We start from the raw sequence: 1428 nt of genomic DNA, 5'->3' as shown, positions 1-1428 counted from the left end.
AACCAGTTCAACTAGAATACTATTATACTGTAAAAGTTCAAACTGGCACGGTGTCGAGAAACCATCTGCAAGGTTCGTACACGGTTCGTACAGGGCGTCCTGACCGTCCATTTCGGTGTACGAGCCATGGAGCGTATTTGAGACATTTATCCACCACGCGCGATACCAATGCTGCTAGATACCCATCGACAATCAACCGGTCCCGCAGCGACGGCACTGCCATTCACATTTGCCGCCTGACAATAGTGAAACTCCCCGCAGCGTCCTCAGCCCTCCAACCTTCACGACAGCAACAATACTACTCTAGACTTGGAATTAAAAATTCAAAACAATGTATTGTTATTGTCGAACAATTAAATCGATCCAAGTAAAGACCCCGACAGCAAGACCTATCTTTTCAAGTGGCTGACGTACTTGAGCGTCAAGTAGATGCACGTCTGCAGGATGACCCACATCCCGATCAGCACGAGCATGTAGTTGTACCGGTTGTCGGGCCTGAAGTCAAACTGTTCTTGAACCCAATCGGCAACCGTCCCGGTGTACCCGGGTTGGCCAACCAACGGCATACACGCGTTGCCGGTCTTCGTGCCATCGCTGTTGGTGACGCAGATGCCCACTTGGCTTACCGCCAACGAACGCAGCGAGTAGCTCGACGGCACAACGTACACGATCCACTTGTACCAGTCCGCCATCATCGGGTACGGCAGCAAGAACCCGCTGAACAAGTTGAAAATGCACGACAGCGCACCGACCGCCACGTTCGCCACCTTGGTGTTCGGGCACAGCGCGCACATCCATTGCCCGAAGAACGTACAGATCGACGTGTACAGGAAGAACGTGACCCAGAAGAACACAAAGTACTCGGGCACCCAACCGATCATCCAGTACTCGACAAAGACAAAGAGCGACACTGCCACCACCAAGTACGGCACCTCCGACGCAAACAGCGACAGACTGTACGGCAGCGGACCATAGTAGTTGGACATGCGCTCGCGGTAAAACACAGCACGCTCCAAGCACGTGATGTCGAGCACCGTCATCAAGTTGATGATCCCGATGAAATCCATCGAGTTGTAGATCAGCCCGATGTGCGACTTGATTTGAGACACGTTGTCGCGCGGCAACTTGTAAAACGTCGTGGCAAACACCAACGCGAACCACGGGAACGACGCCAGACGCACAAAGTTGTACTGGGGACTGCGCCAGTACGTCTGCAAGCACTTGGTCACGCACTCCTTGAGCTGGTTGCCAAAGCTCGTCGCCATCGGCGTCCAGTTCAGCGTCGAAAATGCCACAAACTCCGTCGACGGTTCCGCCAGGCGAAGGGCCTTCTCCACGTTGTACTCGCACAGCTTGCTGTTCTTGTACTCCACCGAGTAGTCCTTCGTGTCGCGGCCGATACCAGCACCAATCACCTCCAGCATGTAC

The 1428-nt window shown here is 53.8% G+C and overlaps 1 protein-coding gene across 1 annotated transcript; it reads right to left on the bottom strand.

Moving 5' to 3' along the window:
* Positions 1 to 389: 389 nt before the first annotated feature.
* On the bottom strand, positions 390 to 1424 carry H310_15187 (hypothetical protein; the record flags this gene model as incomplete). Its single annotated transcript, XM_008883172.1, has 1 exon — positions 390 to 1424. One exon carries the CDS (start codon positions 1422 to 1424, stop codon positions 390 to 392), a length of 1035 nt encoding a protein of 344 aa, XP_008881394.1.
* Between the last annotated feature and the right edge of the window lie 4 nt (positions 1425 to 1428).

Source organism: Aphanomyces invadans (assembly GCF_000520115.1).
Source record: "Aphanomyces invadans strain NJM9701 unplaced genomic scaffold supercont1.212, whole genome shotgun sequence".
Lineage (NCBI taxonomy): Eukaryota > Oomycota > Saprolegniomycetes > Saprolegniales > Verrucalvaceae > Aphanomyces > Aphanomyces invadans.
Note: the sequence above shows the minus strand (reverse complement) of the source record. Positions and strands in the feature narration are given on the sequence as shown.